General features: G+C 39.7%; 1 protein-coding gene across 1 annotated transcript in view; it reads right to left on the bottom strand.

Moving 5' to 3' along the window:
• GALNT5 (polypeptide N-acetylgalactosaminyltransferase 5) overlaps positions 1 to 8,162 on the bottom strand; it is a 37,467-nt gene extending 29,305 nt beyond the window's left edge. Inside the window, exon 1 of the mRNA XM_007103994.2 lies at positions 6,712 to 8,162. Coding sequence (XP_007104056.1) covers positions 6,712 to 8,162 — 1,451 coding nt within the window. The remainder of the gene's footprint in view (positions 1 to 6,711) is intronic.
• Positions 8,163 to 20,271: the final 12,109 nt, after the last annotated feature.

Below are 20,271 nucleotides of genomic sequence, written 5' to 3'. Positions count from 1 at the left end.
CACCTTTTTGGTGAAGCTCAGCAAGGGACAGATTCCCTTTATTCAGAGAGGCTTGGCAAACCCAGGAGGGGTAGAGGTGTGTATGGTCACTGTAAGGGCAGAGCAGGTGGGGTGGGGAGAGAGCCGGCCTGGTGTAGTTGAATTATTGCCGAGTGAAGAAGAATCAGAGACTGAGGGTTGGATCCCAACCCCACCATTCCTGAGCTGTGAGTCCCTGGGCAAGTTACCTTTCCCTGTGCTTTTTTCCTCATCTGTAGCACTTTATCAATCTGGCATGGCTGTTGTGTGGATCAAACAAGATGACGTACATGGAGAATGGAAGGTGCCAGCTGCCCAGCTCATGACAGGCAGTGAGCAAACAGGCGTGGAATGAAATGAACTGCCACCAACTGCATTGCCTGCCGCAGTCTGAAACCTCAGCTTCCTCTCTAAGTCTCAGCTTCTCTACAGCTGAAGCTGAGACAGTGACAGTACCTGCCTTGAAGAATAATTTTAAGGAACAAATGAGAAGGCAAGTCGTAAAGGCCTTTTTAAATACTGTACTCAGTTTCTCTGCATTGACCCTTCTCACACATACCCGTACACCAACGTTTTAGAAGCGGGGCCAATTTAGAAGATATTTTAGTTTAGAATAATATAGATTTTTTTTAAACATAGAGGAGACTCTAAAAAGCTCCCTTTATTCTGAAAGCAAACAACAAAATAGAGCTTCTAAACAAACATTGCTATTTTTCCCCAATTTTCTGAGCCTTGAGCAAAAAATGTTCCCTTCTTGAGAGGCTCTGCTCTGAATGGGTCACCCAGAACAGCCTAACAGGGAGTTATTTTCTGGGACAAGAGTACTCAGGGAAGTATCACCATAAGAATTTGATAAATAATTTTATGATGGTTAAACTGGGCCCTGGATGAGGTGTGTAAAAAAGAAGTGTACACAGGTTCGAATTTCTACATTCACTAATTCCTCTCTTGCAAAAATATTTCTAGGTCTCTGGCAGTATTTAGGAGACAAAGTCATGGATTTGTTTAACATTTCTCAGTTTTACATTAATTAGGCACCGTTTTCTTCTCTTTGAATCAGTAGCAGAAGTGTGTTTTATATCCTCTGATCATCTCTCTCCTTATCATTCCCCTAGTTGTGGGAAGAGTGTGATAAGTAAAAATGTCAAAAGCTCTATAGTCATCTTTTGGCCACATTTAAACTTTGTCTCGTTATGGTCTAGCCTGCACCCTTTAAACAAAGTTTGCTTTATATTTCCAGCTTCCTGATACAACTTTTTAGTGAAATAGCACACTGTGCTCTAACACACACGAACACACTAATGTGCTTGAACATGTACACAAACACACACACAAAAGCAACATTGCTTTGTGTACACTCATGGAAGAGAAAGCAGGAAATAACCCTTTTAAATCCATCGTGTGAGGTTTTTTTTCTTTCCCCTGCCCTTGTTTGGTTTCTCAGGGAGGTCTCAGAGCTTTTCCAGTCAATTTTAGATAATGTTCTCCTATCCCTGTTAGTCACAAAAGCTATCTCATTTCACTAATTAAAATACTAATCTTATGTAAAACTAAGGACATTGAACTTCATATAACAGTGAAGTTTCTCTTTTCTCTCAGCCTGATACACACATCTAGAAGCATGAAGTTTGGAAGGCTATGTGGTCAGTTTATTTTCAGTAATTCATTAGTTGTGGTTTTTGACCTCACTAGGATTGGGAGATTAGGGGAGAGGTGGAAATTTAGGTCCTATAAAGGTTTTTCTTTCCCCTCAGTAAATTGGACTGGTTTGCGGCAAACGCACCGTGCTATCTTTTGCTTTTCATATGTGCCAAAAGAAAACTCTCTTTAGCTGTGTAGGAAGGAATCAAATGATTGGTTGACAGTCCCAGCTCTGGGCTAAGAGAATAGGCCCATTCTAGTTGCTTTATTGAGGGGCTTGCCAGGGTACTGTAGGAAAAGCAAAGCATTAAAATTAACAATTGGCTAACATCGTGATGACGCAGCAGTGCTAGAAGAGCATGCTGTAATTCTTACTGTCCTCTAAAAAACTAAATGTTGGCAGCAAACCAACAGTTTTTTGACCAACATAGTCTTCGAGTCATTTTTCTCTAAACGCAGATTCAGGAAGTGCACTCTTAAAATAAGTTCATTTCTGGAGTTACATCTTCACTCTAGGTGCAGGCCACAGGACAGACTTCTCTTAGTAGAATTGCCCTGCGTTTCCAGTAGATCGGACCATGTTTTACCAAAGCCTGTGTGTATGTATTGATTATTGCTGGCTAAAACAAACTTCAATAATTAATAGTAAGAACTGCAAGGATTAGCTTTTTATAAAGAAAGGGTTAAATATGGAAATTTGAAATAACCGTCAAAACAGTATTTTATCTGAAGCATATTTTATAGGCAAAAATTCTAAGCAAAATGAAATTGTACTTTATTTACTGGCATAAAACATTCTCATAAATAAGATGAGATTTTCATCCACTGAAAGTCGAAACATTAAAATGACAAACCAAACAACAACAAAAATATGAATTAATGAGTGAACATGAATTAATGAATAGACAATAGTGTTAGAATAGGATGTATTTACCTTAAACGAGACACTAACATATTCCATATATTCAAAATGAAAAATTAGGAAGTCATTATTAATTTGTAAAATGACTTCTCGCAGCCTAATTTGAATAGTTATCTATCATTTATTTTTTAAAAAATAGTATCAATATTCAAAAATCATTTCAGAGAATCTTATCTTTAAAACCATATTGTGTAAACTTGTATCTTTTGAGTCCACAGCACTGTGCTCAGTGCTAAATGGATACAAAATAAAGTAAAAGACAGAGTTTCCTTCCTAAGCTTAGAATTTCACTGAGAAGTTGAAACAGATTCTCAAGGCCACGGTTAGCGAAGGGCACACAGCAAGGAGTGTTTCAGTAACCAGGAGAGTGCATTAATGGTCATAGGAATTTAGAGGTCACAGTCAAATCATGGTCTAGATGGAGGTAAGATACAATTAGATTTTTTTTTTTTTTTTTTTTTTTTTTTGCGGTACGCGGGCCTCTCACTGTTGTGGCCTCTCCCGTTGCGGAGCACAGGCTCCGGACGCGCAGGCTCAGCGGCCATGGCTCATGGGCCCAGCCGCTCTGCGGCATGTGGGATCTTCCCGGACCAGGGCACGAACCCGCGTCCCCTGCATCGGCAGGTGGACTCTCAACCACTGTGCCACCAGGGAAGCCCAGATACAATTAGATTTTGAGCAATGTCAGGTTAAGATGTTCTAGGAGAAATGGTGAGGACTGTGAAAGGTGAGGATGGGGGGGAAGCCGTGGGAAGGGACCAGTTAAGAAAAATATCAGTGGATGGTAACAAACGTGATGAATAGAGAAAGATAATAAGACTAACTATCCTTATGCTGAAGGCCCACATTAGAGAGCATGTCACATGCAGCAAGCGATAGCCACACAGCAAGGGTCAGAAATCAGGGTGGCACTGAAAAGGACAGTGAGAATAATTCTAATGACAGAAAGGAGTTTTTGTGCTTTTGGAAAAGGCCATGACTATATCTCAACATCTCAGAAATGGTTCTTTGGGACTCAGGAGAAAAGGAGAGAAGAGCAGTTTTGGAAAAGAGAGTCCGATTTTAGAACAAGAGCAAGTGAAGTTGTCCTGGGAATGCTGCCTCTCTCTTCTCCTTCTCAAGGTCAGCCTCATCCTAGCATATCGGTTAAATCATCATCCTTAAGAACTATTAACTACTTATTATCTTTACTGAGGGGACCTAAAGTTAAACAAACATACTAGCAAATCTATGGTTTTTATCCTTGTTTTGGTTCAATGTATATTCAATAGCCAGTTATGATACATCAGTTATACTGTGTTAATCAATCCATAACGTGGATTTGGGGGAAATGAAAGAAGCAGTAAGGGAGATATTTCCCAGAACTCTTAAAATTTAAAGGTTCCAGTGGGTTGCTGCCGTAGCTAATTTTAAGGCCAGTCCTTTGGCATTCTAATAGATTCTTTCTCTCTTCCTTCCTTCCTTCCTTCCTTTCTTTCTCTCTTTCTCTCTCTCTTTTTCTTGTTGCCTCTCTCACATGCACATGCATACACACACACATTCTTATTATATTCTATAACAATTTCCCCCATGCTGACTTTTAAAATTTATTATCTCAAAAAATCTTACTGTGTGTTTTCTTACAAGCATCTCACATACCTTTTGAGCAAAGCTGAAAAAAATAAAATCAAAGTAAGAAAACTTTAAATCATGCCAACCTGATGAATCAAATGTTTTTCGTTTGTATTTTCTTCCAGACTTTATCCATATGAATACATAATTTGCACATACTTGTAGTCAGAGTGTTTGGGTAAAAGAAAAGAAAAATAATTTATTCTCTTTCCTGTAAGAATGGCCCCAAAGGGGTTCTGTACACAGGATCCCTGCTGGCTTAAAACTGTCACCTCCATCCTGTTGGAAGAGTAGAGCATTAGGTAGGCACCTTGCCAAGAGCACCTATATTTAGCCAAGGTGGGTTGTGTGATAAGAGGGAGGGGCCTGGCCACATGCTGTCTGACTCATCCTCTCAAGCACACGTGTCACTCACTTTCTCCTACTGTCGGGACAGCCTCCTTCAGAAGACAGAGCCTGACTATGACTTCCCTGGGCAGCAACCCTTAATTTCCACAGACCAAATTTCAGAAACGAACAAGCACTGGCAGCCACTGAGCCTTCAATAAGTCACATGGACGATAACATCATTATTACTTGCTTTTGGCCCTCACACAATTGTCCTTTCTCTGGTTTGGAATTGCAGCCTGGGCTTCTGTGCAGTGTCTGATTTTTCTCCAAGCTCCATAGCAGTCTGCCAGGCCACAGAAGGGATGTTAAAATAAAGCTACTTTCCTACTTCATTCTCTGGTGTTTTGTGCTCAAAGTTGGCATGTATAGTATATAGCCATATAGTATATACTATATAGGATATGTATAGTAATATGCCATACATAGTATGGCATATATAGTATATGCCCTATACTGGCATATTTGGATGTGCCATACATAGTGTATATGTGTAGTAATATAGTGATATATCATAAATACATGTGATATATGTGATATGTGATATACAGGATTTCAGATCAGAGCTGGTCCAGCATAATTTTGGGGATCATTTTGGTAGTAATTAGTAAGATATGGGCAATCAACAGCACAACATAACTTTGAGCATGGATTTTAATAATTTCTCTATAATTGCTAGCTCTATGACCGCAGGCAATATAACTTCCCAGGGCCTCAGTTTCTTCATCTTTACTTTGGGTATATTTGTGTTCTCCTCAAGGTTGTGAGTTTCACCAGGGTGAGGAACATGAATGGCAGAGTTCTTGGCCTAAACAGGTGATTAGTGCATGGCCAATAGCCATCTGCCAATGGCTAAGAGCTGAAAATGGCTAACATCCCAATGAAGAGGCCCCTCTCACCAATATGAATACAGGCACATCTATATCTGCTTTCTTCTTAGTAACACTGAATCCCTAGATCACAGAGAAGGGTTGTTTTCCTTTTTTTTTTTTTAACAGAAGCCAAATGAGGGCATTCTTTACAGACCACATGTGCTATATCTGAATCTTGATATTCCCTAATTCCACCTTCTCGGCAAATATTGTTTGGCTCAGGAATTGCATGTCAAGGCATACATGGAGTTGTATTATCAATTAATGGGTGGTGAACATATGGCTATGAGGTACCCTCACTTATGAGTGGGCCAAAAAGAGCCAGCAACCAAATATATTTGAATCAGATTAAATATTTGTGATCTACTTTCTAGTTAAAGGAATATAATTTTTTAAGAATTGGTTTATGAAGGCTCACTGGGCACCTTCAGAGCTGTGCTGTCTTGGAAGACTGAAGTAATTTCTGAGTGCCCTTACTTGTTGATTTGAACGCATAACATCTGCTGCCTCCTTTGCAGAGCTCTTGTCAAATTCATGTGATTTGTGTGCAGTTGCGTCATAAATGGTGAAACTCTAGAAATATAAAATATTACATTCTTGTATGTCCTATGAGTGTTTGCTACTTATTGGCTGATTGACTTTTTCCAAAATTATTATTCCTGTATCACTGAACTCCTGAACTATCTACCATTCTCATCTATAAAGGATATTAAATTCTAAGGAGTAGAGTCACTTCTTCACTTATGGTGATCATTACTCATGATTAGGCAGAATTCTGCTGGCTAAGACATGATTCCAGAGAGGCCCAGAAGTCTCCTTCTCTGTGCTCCTTTCCCAAATATACTCTTGACAAACTTGCTAATAATAAAAAATTCTGAAATTGAGAATTCACTTCATTGTCACCGTTTTAACAAAATTACATTTTAAGCTCTAACGTTCATATACACCTTATTAGGAATTGAGCTCCCCTAATCATTTTGATAGGTTTTCAATACAGAAAAGGGAACAGAACATGAGCTAATAGGGATGAGGGCCAAAGTTTCTCAGAGAAATAAATGTATAAAGAGAGTGCAATGGGTATGCTGATATCGGAATTTTTCTCTGTGTGGATGGTAGACTATTTGAACTGTGCCTAATAATTATTGTTGCTCTAATTCTCTAGGTGACCAGAAATCACACAGAATTATCTAGAAATAAGTCTTCTCTATGTAAGACCCAAAATACTTGGGGCTGAGGAAAGAGAAGAAAAATGGATCTTACCCAGAAGGTCTTGTGTCTTCAATGGCTCTGTCCACTGGGATCAAATCACTGAGGTAGACGTTGAAATTTCCTTCTTTCCATCTTCTTTCTACCTCCTTCTCCTTTCCATGGGGAACAACTACCGGACGTCCAAACTGACCTGGAGCTTTGGGGTCCCTTGGAGAAAGTGTCACATCAATTCTTAACACACGGTGCATTCCACCATCTTCAGGCAAACGAGCTTTTCTGTGACTTTGGTTGAGTTGTGCAGGCCGGGTTTTGGCAGTTAAGTTGATTCTTGCTGGCCTCAGCCCATAAGCTAGGGCTTGATTGGCTTGAGACACTGCTGCTCCCTGGAGAGCAAGAGAAGAGAAAGATGCCTCCCTGCTCTTCCTGGCAATGTGTTCCTCTTGGCTTTTGCGCAGTACTGTAGGAAATATAGTTTTGGTTTTGGAATTGGGGACCTCTTTGGTGTCTGTCTTTAGCTCCTCCTCCTTGGTTATAATCACAACATGGCTTTCAGACAAATTGAGTTTCTTCCCATCAGCCACTTTGGCTCCATCATACTTTGGCAAGCCTCCCAACTGTGTCTCATTAATAGATTGCTTCTTTAAGCGACTTGAATTGGCAATGAACTTAGAAAAGCGAAGGTTCTTATTGGCTTTGTGTTTATTTGCATTTAGTTCTTTGCTCTGAGTCTCAGTTTTATTTAAGGCTATGGCTTCCCTGGGTTTTGGCACTGGTGGGCTGGCAGGGTAGGTCCTTTCATTTGCTACTGCCTGGAATTGCTGCTTTGATCTGTCAATATTAAGACGGATGGTCACATTTGGGTTCCTCTCAGCTGCTTGTTTTGATGTTTCACTGTTGAGACTAAGACTCTCCAGGCCCTCCTGGTTTATACCAACAGGTCCTGTGTGTACAGATATTTTGGCCAATGGAGTTCCCCTTGCTGCTGTGAATGGGGTTTTCTCAGCCCCCTGGGCTGTCTTTTGATTGGGCGTCACGTGCGAGGAAACTTCAGGTCTGACGTCTCGCCCTTCTGTCTTCTGCTTGGTAAAAGTCACTGGGGGGGTCTGCAGATATGCAGGACGCCACAAAGGTGCAACCTTGCCCCTCCCGGGGGCATTCTGCACTTTTCTTTCCTTCTGGGTTTGGTCCAAATCATCCTCGACCTTGAGCTTACTCTTTTCAGTCTTTCTAAAGTTCTCTTTGCCCCATACGCCCTTCCCGTGTCCCTTCGAGGGGGGCTTCATCTCTTTCACGCTGCTGTCAAGGCTCTTCCCCTGGTATGGCTGAACTCTGAACCCTATCCTCTCCCTCCGGATGATGTCTTCCTTCAGGACCCTAGTGTTGCTCTCACTGAATGAGAGGCGGAGAGCTGCCATGTCAAAGAGCAGCCAGATGACAGAAGCTACAAATATAAATGCCAGGACTCGCCCACTTCCTCGGAAAAACTTTCGGATCTTGTTCATGGTACAAAGCTTCCCTTGCAGCCTGCCCTCCCTCTGAGCCTGCTTACCTTGAGTGGAGAGGAAGCTGACGTAGTAGCAATAGCAGCAGCAGCAAAGTTGCCCCCTCCCCTGAACACAGCAGGAAGCAGCAGTCCAAAGGGAGAGCTCAGCTCTTACCGCTTGTCAGTCTCTGCCTGCGTGGCATTTCACAGCAGAGCATCCGTGCCTGCTTGGCTGGGCCCTGGCTAAGCCCTGCTAAACATTGCCCTTTGGTCCTTCTGGGAGCGGTCGATTCCAGCCACCAGAAAGGTCAACAGATCACTCGCCTTGTCTCCATGAGCCCAGGTCCACCTTCCTACAAACCCAAGAAAAGGTGGGGTCCGGGCTGTGCCTTCTCTCCTCCCAGTTCTCGGACTGCACGCTGTAACTCAACACCACTTCTCATAAGGAAAACATTTCAAGCCATTACCCAGAAAACTTCATTCAGCTCTCACCTTCCGTGTTATGTGAGAGTGTGTGTGTTTTCAGGGCAATTAAAGAAAACTGTCTAACTTGGAGGGCATGTGTTCCTGGTTTGTAACCCCACCTACCCCATTCCTGCTTATTAACCCTGTTGTACCCAGGTGTCCAAGTGATTTGCCCCGGCAATTAATCACTGAACTTAAAGTTTCAACTTTGAGAGGTAACAGCGTATAGAAGGGGCTGAGCATAACCTCAATACCAAAAGTGGGTGTTTGATTATTCAGAAGCCTTCTTGGGGGGCGGTGGGTATCAAAATCTTTGTTTGTAAGTCAGCTTTTTGTTTTAAATGAGTCCATCTATTTTTATTATTAGATTCAGTAGACATAAACTTAATTTGTCATATTGCTGTAAAAGTTTCTAAACTCTTACTCTTGGTTTGGATACTTGTCCCAGATGTAACAACAGCTTGCAGACTGAACCAGAACTTGGACCAGACCCTGAGTGGCACTGGTAGACTGGTAGAACACTGGTTCCGGCAGCTTTATAGTAGAATCACCCTGAAGAAATCCTCCCAAATTCTGATTAATTGATGGGGGGGAAGGGGCAAAGATGACCATTGGTCTGCATTGTGTTTTCAGAAGCTTCCCAGGTCTTTCTAATGTACAGCCAAAGTTGAGAAACACTGGTCTAGAATAAAATGCCTCACCATTATTTTTTGGGTTTTTGAACACTGCACACAATTTTTGTGAAATTTTCTCCCAGACAGAGTAAAACCTAATAAAAACTATACATTCCCAGAACTGAATCAGAATCTGCATTTTTATAAATTTAATTTTTATTTTATATTGGAGTACAGTTGATTTACAATGTTGTGTTAGTTTCAGGTGTTACAGCAAAGTGATTCAGTTATACACATACATGTATTCATTCTTTTTCAAGAATCTGCATTTTAACCTCACCTGCTATAAACATTGTCCCTAAAGTTTGAGAAGCACAGCCCGGGAGCATTGCTCTCCGAGGAGCTCTGAGTGATCTGCAGACAGTGATGCCACTTATTTCTCCAGTGTTAGGAGGGGTATAGCATCCCCGCTTTGAGATAAACTTAGGCTCCCAAAGACTTGGGAAGGGAAGATTCTGAATAATTTATACTCATGCATTGCCTTCCACAACATTTTAACTTTAAGTTTGTACTTTACCCCATGGGAGGGCACCCAGATAAGTGCAGCTATTGTAACATGTTTCTTAAATCTCTGATTCTCCTTTTTATTCTGTGCCTGCTCACTCCAGTTTGGAATATCCACATGGATGGCAGCACTGGTGGCTCAGCCATTTCCTCCGTGCACCCCTGCCCTCCATTTGTCCATCCTTCCAATATTTGCTGAGTCTGTCCCGTCGCTCAGGCCCTGTGTTGGGTGTTGAAAGATATTGAGTAAAAAGGACATAGTTCTTGTCTTTGAGATCTCACCGTCTATTGGTGGACACAGACAGGTAGGCAGGCACATATACAATACACAGTAAGTAATATGAGAGAACCATATCCTGGATTCTTTGGGAATGATTTTTGGAGAAGCTCTCCTTAGACTTGAGGGATGAGCAAGAACATAATTATCTCTGCTCATATCGGTCTGCACGCTGTAACTCAACACCACTTCTCATAAGGAAAACATTTCAAGCCTTTACCCAGAAAACTGGGTGGTCAGAGAAGGGAAGTATTAATTGAATGGTGAAAGGCAGAAAAATTAGCAAAAACATAGAAGTGAAGAGAGAGTATAGTACTTATGGGAAGCACACATTTCTGAGAACCAGCATGATTGGAAACTCAGGCGTGTGTGTGTGTGTGTGTGTGTGTGTGTGTGTGTGTGTGTGTGTGTACCCCATATGCCCCAAACTGTTTGCTAAGCTCTTTCCATTGAGTATCTCATTCGATCTTTACAACAATCCAATGGTGACAAACGCATGGTGAAAAACACCTCTAAAGGCCTCTTCCCAGCCTTTTCCACATCTTTTTCCTGGTTAGTCTATGAGAATCTGTAAGGATGACAAAAGTTGGTTATAAGCAGCTCTACAGACTCAATACTATGGATCTTCAGAAAATCAGTAACAATCTCTACTGGTGGTCCCCACCAGCTATGTATTTCTCCTCTTTTTTATCCTCTTAGATGGGCTTCCATGATGTTCAGAGCAATGAAAAAGTATGGATAAAAAACAATAGAAAACAAAGAAATTAAGAAATTTTACCTTTAATAGCAGTCAATACACACATGATGCAACAGATGAACTTTCATATAGATACATGATGCTGCTTTTTGGTTTAGTTGTATTAGTTTCCATATTACTAGCAGAAAACTAAATATATAGGTGGGTTGGCTGTTTAAGGTACTTCTGGCTGTCATCCCAAATGGTAGACGTACCTGGTCAAATTCCTCAAGAATCTGCACATACTTAGTTGGAGTGGGTATCATTCTAAAAATCTAGGGCTGTGAAGTGGTCTTTGGGAGGCTTTTGGAGGGGTTTTTCTAATTCATTTTGACTTCAATTTGACACTTGTGTAGTAAAAAATTAAAAATATATTTTTAGTTTCTTCTTTTGTAAAAGAGGTATATTAGTAGAAAGACCTGTCCTTAAACTCTACAGGGTTGATGTCAGGATTATCATGTTAATAGCTACCATTTATTGAGAATTTACTGAGTGCCTGACACTGGATTCTCCTAGATTAAATCATGAACTGTTTAGCAGGACAACTTTGTATATAGTTAGCGTGAAATCTGTGTTCCTTTGTTCTGCTTCCAAGGTGAATATATCTGAATCATGCTCATTGATAATCAGTAGGAGTTCAATCTGCATCGGCAGGCGGACTCTCAACCACTGCGCCACCAGGGAAGCCATAAACATTTTTTAAAATTTCTATTCTCCAATTTCCCCAGTCAGAATGCAGAATATTAGAAGTACCGGTTCCAGTTTCCTGGCTTTGTGTCTAAAGTAACTCTCTCAGAATATTTGAATGTTTTTTTTTGACTATGTAAGTATGTTCTGAGTAACTAATACCTATTTTCTTTTATAATATGTACTCAGTTGCTTACCCTTAATTATAAAAGATATAAAAGGAAAATATATTTAAACATATATTCTTTAGAGAATAATGAGAATCTACAGATGCATCACTGAATTTGAATGTAGATTTAAATTTGGAGATTCCAATTAAAGACAATATGGGATGAGGATATTATTCATTTAGGAAATTTGAATGGGAAAATCAAGTAAATATTAAATATCATTTTGCTTTTGTATTTTAATATGATCTTTTTTTCCTTCAAAATTCTTTTTTTTTTTTTGAGAAAAAGAGAAATTGTATTCAAGAAGATAACACTGTCCTGTGAACAAAATTCACAAAAAAAGAGAGAAAATTGAAAATCATAATTTAAAGGCTGGAGTTTTTATAAAGTCCATAGGTACCATAAATATAAAAATGATAATTTTACTTCAGTTTAACTGGTTCTTCCAGTGAAGATGGATGAATACAATTTCTGGCAGCCATTTAAGCTTTGGTGTATGTATCCTTTTTTATAAGATTTAGAAGCTGGTTAAGAAACAGCCTCACTATCTAACGCCCAGAGAATGAGGACTGCTGTGATCTCCCCTCCGACATTTGTCCTTGAAAAATTTTCCCATATTAGTGGTGGTAAATCATAATCCATTAAGCCTGAGTTTGAAGAAAGCAAGGCCTCTACCGTTGAAAGATAATAATACACTGTGCTTAGACCTCAGGTTTCATTGATTTTTTTTTAAATTAACTTTTATTGGAGTATAGTTGCTTTACAACGTTGTCTTCATTTCTACTGTGCAGCAAAGTGAATCAGCTATATGTATACATATATCCCCTCTTTTTTGGATTTCCTTCCCATTTAGGTCACCACAGAGCACTGAGTAGATTTCCTTGAGCTATGCGGTAGGTTCTCATTAGTTATCTATCTTATACATAGTATCAGTAGTGTGTATATGTCAATCCCAATCTCCCAATTCACCCCACCCCCACTTCTCCCCCCCTCCGTGTCCATACGTTTGTTTTCTACATCTGTGTCTCTATTTCTGTTTTGTGAAGAGTGGAGCCAAGCCAGCATCTGTGCTTTTTAGGTCCCTGGCCAATTTAATTGTTTTAATATTTTATTTTGATTAAGAAAAATTTAATAAATTTAAAATAAAACAGGGACTTCCCTGGTGGTCCAGTGGTTAAGCATCCACCTTCCAGTGCAGGGGATGTGGGTTCGATCTTTGGTTGGGGAACTAAGATCCCACTTGCCGCAGGGCAACTAAGCCTCTGTGCCACAACTACTGAGCCTGCACACTCTAGAGCCCATGCGCCACAACTAGAAAGCCTTCATGCTCAACGCACGGCAACTAGTGAGAAACCAACGCACTGCAGTGAAGATCCTGCGTGCCACAACTAAGAACCGACACAGCCAAATAAATAAGTAAATAAATATTTAAAAATTATTTAAAAATTAAAAATAAAATAAAACATTAACTGAGTATCCACCTTGGGAAAAGAACTGTACTAGTTATCAGAAGGAAAACAATGCCTTAAGGGACAGGTTGTCAATGAGCCCAAGACTTTTAACTCAAATACTAAGGTAACAGAGCCATTGGTATTGGTTAATTATAAATTTGGAGAAAAAGGTAAAATAGCTCGGGGTGACTCTGATTAAGCCTTTACTAATTCAGAAAGGAAAGGTAGGAAGAACAATGACAGTTTGGAAGAAAAGAGAAGTTCAGATTTAAACATGTTGTGTTTGAAATATATGTGGAATACATAAACATGTATATATTGAGCAAATATTTGAGTACCAACCGTGTACTAGCCTCCGGGAAAACAAAGAAGCTGAAGCTCACAGTTTAATGTAGTTGTTTTCAATTTTTTGTGCATCAAAAATCTCAAGAGGAGGGACTGTTAAAATATAGATTCTCATGTTCTTCCCTCAGTAATTCTGAGGTTGGATATTGGGCCTGGGAATCTAGATTTTTAACTAGAATATCAGATGATTCTCATATAGGTGGACGAAGACCCACACTTTGAGGTTCATTGGTTCAGTGGCAGAGGTAAAATGTTAATATAAAAATGGGAAAAGTGAGTGAAACAAGCAACTAACCTAAGAAGGAAGGAAAATAAGTCCTGACAAGAAGACAAGTTCAGTGTTTCAGTCTCTTACCATTCCAGGCTGGAGAAGGATGGGAGTAGCCATTAGTATAGCCTGCGATTTTCTAAGAAATCAGGTCCCTAGCTCTCTGGCCCTAAGAAGGACCTGCAGTCCTGTCAGTGGGTCTCAGCAGGGCAATGTGGAATCTATGATTCGTGTTGTGTTGCTTCAGGCTGTCTGGGAGAGCAGACTTTTGTAATTTTGGTTACCACTTATACATTAATTGCATGCTTTCTTGTTTAGTGTCTGACTGTCACTAGATTTTAGGTTCCAGGAAAGCAAACACTGCATTTCTTTTATTCACCACTTTATCCTTAGAGCCTAGTACTCAGTCAATACTACTTTTCCCAATGTTCTGGGCACCAAGAATACAACAGTGACTAAACCAGAGAAGTTCCATCGTCTTGTAGTTCATACATAATGAAATAAAGAGACAAAAATGTGTAACTTTAGGTAGTCATGTGTGCTAGAAAGAGAATTAAAGGAAATAGGGAAAGAAAGAAAAGTGGGAATATAAATCAGGGAAACCTCTTTAAAGAGGTAACATCTGAGAAGAAACTTGAATAGAGTAAGGGAGTAAGCCATGAGAAAATCTGGGGGAAGAGATTCCAGATGGTAAGAACAGAAAAATCAAGATGTGACATTGGAAACAGCCTGGCATTTTGGAGATGGGTAAGAATGTGAGTGTAGCTGGAGTAGAATGAGTGAGAAGGAGAGTGGGAAGAGATGAAGAGGTAGGCAGGCTCCAGATTTCGTAGCTAATTTATTGTATATATGATTCAATTAGTTGAAAGAGTGGGCTAACACTCATAGCATTACCTATATTACCTCAAGTAATCTTTACTTAAAATCATCTTTGTGAATTAGGTGCTAAGATCTCCATTCTACAGGTAAGAAAACTGAGGCACAGTGAAGTTAAGTAGCCTGTCAAAGGTCACACAGCCAGCCAAGCAGTGGTGGGTTCAGGATATAAACCCAGGCTGGCTGGATCCTATACATCAGTGTTTCTCAGTCTCTTTCTCATTATCAGATCTTACTCCCTGAGAGAAAAATTAAATTAAAACTCTCCCTAAAGAGAGAGAATTTAAATACTAAGAAATAATACTTTGTCAAGTAGAGTTAAGCTTTGGAGGGCCAGAAACCGTTGTAATGTTTTAGAATGTTTTTGCCCACTAAGAATCAATTTTTGCCCCCTTGAGGGTGACATCACCCCATTGGGAAAAATGCATACACTACACTATAATATCTCTCATAAAAACGTAATTTTGTAATAAAATTTTCTTATAAATAAATGAATATTTTTTATAAATAAATTATATCTCTCTTATTAAAAAATGCTTTTATTGTATAATTTTCTTACAAACAGGGAAATAAAAGGGATAATTTGGTAGCTTGATGAGACTGCCTTTTACTTGCAGATGGATTAGACCTGAATGCTTTTGAAGACTAAGGCATAGGGGAGGTAAGATTGAAGATAAAGAGTGGATAAAGCCTTATCAGATTAAAGTGATGGTCCCAGAGGAGACAGGAAATAAGCTTAAGAACACAGGTGGATTATTTAATTCATTTTAGAAACAACTAGGGGCATGTTTCATTTTGAAATTGTACCTGTTCCAGGGCAGATAAGGATGAGTGGAGATGGAAGGAAAGAAAGTTGAGGGAGTTTGTGCTCAATGGCTTCTGATTATTTTACGTAAGCATGAGGCAGACAGGAAAGAGTTGGGAGTGGGTGGGTAGGGGGTCGAGGCACTTGCTAAAGGTTGGAATCAGTTGCTATGAAGAGAAGGAAGAGCTGCCAACTCAGAACAGGAGCAAGGACTGTCAGAGAGCTTTGGGCCGTGAGCCCCCAGGAGCCCTATGTGCTCCGCTGAGGCCACCTCTGCCACATTCCAGGTGCCACACCAGTGGTGCCCTCAGAACATGTCCTGACTCTTCGTCTTCTTCTTTTCTGTCCCACCCTGGAACCATTCTGTTCTCTCTATGACCTCCATTTTAACAAAGAGAAGAGAAGGGCAAGGAGAGAAGCGGTAGAGAAAGAAGAGTCGTGGGAGGGGCAGACGGTAGGCACAATTGAGGGCCCTTGAGGGCATTTTCATGTGCTGTGAAGAAGTAGGATGAAATGAAAGCCTTGAAGAAGGGCTAAATGCTGCTTCATATCTCCCCCCTCCACCACCACCTCCAACTCAATTCCTGCCCCCAGGAGCAAGATCAAAATAACCTTCTGTGGGATGAAAGGATGACAATGACTTTGGATCCAATTACGTTATCATAACCTGGAAACAACCCTTGCCTTTGAGGCCTGCTAAAGTACTGAACCGTGAAACTCAAATCACAATGGGAGATATGAAAGAGATTTGAACTCAGGGTCCTTTGGACATTTTCCTGGATATCAAAGAAGGATTTTTTTTCCTGCTTGCTGAAAATAGGGTAGGAAATGGACAAGTGATGAATTAACCAGAAACAGTATAAGAAATACTTAATTGGAAATGAAATTAAGAGAGAAAAAGACAAGTGCGTTTAGATTAATGTCATGCTTACAGTTATCACAGGATATGAATTTTGTTTACATGATCAAATATCTTCAGAGTTACTCAGCTCCTCTGATGTACAATTCTAAGTGGTTTCCTTACCCTTAGAAGCTGAGGGTTAACTAACTATTCAAGCTTGGGCATGTAGGATACAGGAGTATGCAAGCATCCACTCATGATTGAACTAAGGAACGTAAATATAACCCCAAAGTCCCCACTTTATTTCCAGAGGGATGAAATAAGCAGGGAAATAAGATGAACTCTCCTCATGAACTTGGACTGGATGGGAGCCATGCAAAAAGAAACACTTGAGAGAAAAGGAAAGATGAGCAATGTGTATATTTTACATGTGTGCACACATATGTGTCTACATATTTATATGCAAACACACAAACTCCATGTGCGGTTTATGCTTGTGTGTACATATTCATATTTATACACATATGTATGTACAGAGTTCACAGAGCACTCCCAAACAAATACACACCAGATGTGCTGATTTTGAGCTCTCCAAGGAAAAGATTACTATGGAGAAGGAAATGAAACAGGGCTTTTGAGGACATTGGTCATCCTACCAGGTGTACTGATATTTGGAGGGCATATTCTATGTTTTGCATATGTTTATTTTGGGTTAGAGGAGACTCAGGACAACATAATAACTGCTTCATAATTTTGGAGAGATGTCATGTGGAAGAAGGATTTAACCATTCCATATGGTTCCAGAGGGTAGAAATGAGGCCGAGGCGTAGCAGATTTCTGTTTTAAATGAGAACGACTTTCTAACAATTAGTACTACACAAAAGAGACATGTATTCCTTCTAAAAGTAGATAATGATCTGCCTACTCTTGGAAATGACATGTGGCAGAGGCTGCGTGGCCATCTGTCACAGAAGTTGTAGGGGGCATTCTTCCATTTGGTGAGGGTTTGCACTATCGTTATTTGCTGGGCCATCTCCATTCTGAAATTCAGTGGTTCCAAAATGCATAAAGACATTTTAAGGGAAGTCAAGTCAGATATGGTTTTGGTTTTCTGACTGCTTTTATTTTATTCAGTGACTTATGAGCAGCTAACTCCTATCTCAATAAGTACAATTTCTTCTGTCTTCTATTTGATTTCTGTTTTCCCCTAGTTCTATTCTTCACCTTTAATTTTTGCATTTTCTATTCTCTTTTCCTTGTCTTTTCTTCATCCTGCCTGTGCCTTCTAGATGTAAGAGATGGAGGGAAGGCAATGTTCATTGAGACAGTAATATGAGGAAGAAAGTGTTTAACTCGGTTAACTTTTTTTTTTCTCTGAAGGGAAAATCCTGGCTGTGTGATTATGTGAGTATGTGTATGTATACTAGAGTGTCTGTGTGTGTGTAGACCTTCAGTGAAATGTGGTATTGCTTGGAGAAAAGGCTTATAGTATTTTTAACCTAGAGGATTCCTCTCCCAAGTGGATGTTTGGAAGAGCTGGGGATTGGGAACCACTTTTGATTGTCACAATACCTGGGGGCTGTTACTGACACTGAATGGGAGGAGGGAAAAAATGCAGAATGTCCTACACTGTGTGGGACACTCCCATCCAATCAAGGATTATGCCATCCTAAATGACAATAGAGCCCCATTGAGGTATACGAAGTGAAGGCTTTGGAGACAGACTATCTAGGTTTGCCCTCCTCAGCTCTGTGATCCTGGACAGGTACTTTAATCTCTCTGGATTTTTGTTTCCTCATCTGCAGTACGGAGGGTAATAAGAGTACCTCCTCACAGTGTTGTTGTGAAGATCAAATGAATTAACAAGTCATGTGCTTAGAGGAGAACAGACGATAAAACACACTCAACATGTGTCAGTTATGATTTTGATTTTTCTGAAATGGGTAGGAATCGGCTATTTGGATTCATCTTACATGTTGAGAGTATGAGAGTTTCTATATGCTTTCACGAGGTTTTAGGGAACTAAAACATAATGAACCAATTCTTACAAAAGTGTGACCTATGGACCCTTTGAAGTTGTGAAGCTGCTGTGATATCACCATGGACCTATGTGAAGTGAGCCTTGACAAGATAACATCAGTCTGCTTTTCTTTCTCTGCCTTGCACTTATGCAAGTGTGTCCCCAACCATTTCCGTAACACACACACACAACATTATATTTAATAAAATATAAAAATTCATTTAAAGTTCTAGGAATCTTTGACAAAATTCAACACCCATTTATGATAAAAACTCTCCAGAAAGTAGGCATAGAGGGAACCTACTTCAACATAATAAAGGCCATGTATGACAAACCCACAGCCAACATCTTTCTCAATGGTGAAAAACTGAAACCATTTCCTCTAAGATCAGGAAGAAGACAAGGTTGCCCACTCTCGCCGCTATTATTCAACATAGTTTTGGAAGTTTTAGCCACAGCAATCAGAAAAGAAAAAGAAATAAAAGAAATCCAAATCAGAAAAGAAGAAGTAAAACTGTCACTGTTTACAGGTGACATGATACTATACATAGAGTATCCTAAAGATGCTACCAGAAAACTACTAGAGCTATTCAATGAATTTGGTAAAGTAGCAGGGTACAAAATTAATGCACAGAAATCTCTTGCATTCCTATACACTAATGATGAGAAATCTGAAAGAGAAATTAAGGAAACACTCCCATTTACCACTGCAACAAAAAGAATAAAATACCTAGGAATAAATACCTAGGTCTTTTGTCTCCTCTACCTAAGGAGACAAAAGACCTGTATGCAGAAAACTATAAGACACTGATGAAAGAAATTAAAGATGATGCAAACAGATGGATGTTTCCATCTGGAAACATTGGATGTTCCATCCAATCCATGTTCTTGGATTGGAAGAATCAACATTGTGAAAATGACTATACTACCCAAAGCAATCTACAGATTGAATGCAATCCCTATCAAATTACCAATGGCATTTCACAGAACTAGAACAAAAAATTTCATAATTTGTATGGAAATGCAAAAGACCCCGAATAGCCAAAGCAATCTTGAGAAAGAAAAACGGAGCTGGAAGAAGCAGGCTCCCCATCTTCAAACTATACTACAAAGCTACAGTAATCAAGACAGTATGATACTGGCACAAAAATAGAAATATAGATCAATGGAACAGGATAGAAAGCCCAGAGATAAACCCACACACATATGGTCACCTTATCTTTGATAAAGGAGGCAAGAATATACAGTGGAGAAAAGACAGCCTCTTCAATAAGTAGTGCTGGGAAAACTGGACAGCTACATGTAAAAGAATGAAATTAGAACAATCTCTAACACCATATACACTAATAAACTAAAAATTGATTAAAGATCTAAATGTAAGGCCAGACCCTCTAAAACTCTTAGAGGAAAACATAGACAGAACACTCTCTGACATAAATCACAGATCCTTTTTGACCCACCTCCTAGAGAAGTAGAAATAAAAACAAAAATAAACAAATGGGACCTAATGAAACCTAAAAGCTTTTGCACAGCAAAGGAAAACATAAACAAGATGAAAAGACAACCCTCAGAATGGGAGAAAATACTTGCAAACCAAGCAACTGGCAAAGGATTACTTTCCAAAATATACAAGCAGCTCAATATCAAAAAAACAAACAACTCAATCCAAAAATGGGCAGAAGACCTAAATAGACATTTCTCTAAAGAAGATATACAGATTGCCAACAAACACATGAAAGAATGCTCAACATCACTAATCAGTAGAAAAATGCAAATCAAAACTACAATGAGGTATCACCTCACACCAGTCAGAATGGCCATCAGCAAAAAATCTACAAACAATAAATGCTGAAGAGGGTGTGTAGAAAAGGGAACCCTCTTGCCCTGTTGGTGGGAATGTAAATTGATACAGCCACTATGGGGAACAGTATGGAGGTTCCTTAGAAAACTAAAAATAGAACTACCATATGACCCAGCAATCCCACTACTGGGCATATATCCTGAGAAAA

This window comes from Physeter macrocephalus, chromosome 2 (genome assembly GCF_002837175.3).
Source record: "Physeter macrocephalus isolate SW-GA chromosome 2, ASM283717v5, whole genome shotgun sequence".
Taxonomy (NCBI): domain Eukaryota; kingdom Metazoa; phylum Chordata; class Mammalia; order Artiodactyla; family Physeteridae; genus Physeter; species Physeter macrocephalus.
The sequence above is the reverse complement of the archived record's forward strand: the minus strand, read 5'-3'. Positions and strand labels throughout refer to the sequence as shown.